This window comes from Penaeus monodon, chromosome 25 (assembly GCF_015228065.2).
Source record: "Penaeus monodon isolate SGIC_2016 chromosome 25, NSTDA_Pmon_1, whole genome shotgun sequence".
Classification (NCBI taxonomy): Eukaryota; Metazoa; Arthropoda; class Malacostraca; order Decapoda; family Penaeidae; genus Penaeus; species Penaeus monodon.
The window spans coordinates 38,188,140-38,188,641 of NC_051410.1; the positions used below are offsets into that span (position 1 = coordinate 38,188,140).

The 502-nt window shown below is 36.9% G+C and overlaps 1 protein-coding gene across 1 annotated transcript in view; it reads right to left on the reverse strand.

The window, feature by feature from the left end:
• LOC119589394 (cytoplasmic dynein 2 intermediate chain 1-like) overlaps nt 1-502 on the reverse strand; it is a 7,201-nt gene that overhangs the window by 1,826 nt on the left and 4,873 nt on the right. The window contains exon 8 of the mRNA XM_037938008.1: nt 127-344. Coding sequence (XP_037793936.1) covers nt 127-344 — 218 coding nt within the window. The remainder of the gene's footprint in view (nt 1-126; nt 345-502) is intronic.

The window sequence follows — 502 nt, forward strand, 5'->3', positions numbered from 1 at the left end:
TCATCTACAGACTATGAAGCAATAACAATTACATTTTCTTGCATGTCCATAATCTCAATCTCTTACATAAAACTGTACAACATATACAATCTACCTCAACATTTCAAAATCAGATTGCAAATTTACCCATAAAGCGTTGTAGCCACACTGATTGTTGCTGATCGGTTGAGAGCGATCCTCGACCACGGTGAAGCTCCCAGATGTGGAGAGACAACTGCAGAATTACTCTTAGTGATATTAATACCTGACTTCTTCCCTCCAAGTATGTCTCCAACGGCACTCACGAGAGGAACACGCACAACAACCCACCATGTTACTCTTCCATCCCTAGACAAAGTAACAACCTGTTGGCAGAAACTCTATTAATAAAAATAATACCACACCTTTGCAAGACATTAAAAAAGAAAGAATTCACAGTTCTATATTTACAAGAAAATTCAAAGTAATTCAAAACTATGTTCAAGTTCACCAAGCTAACTTAAAAGCGAATTCCAATTTTATG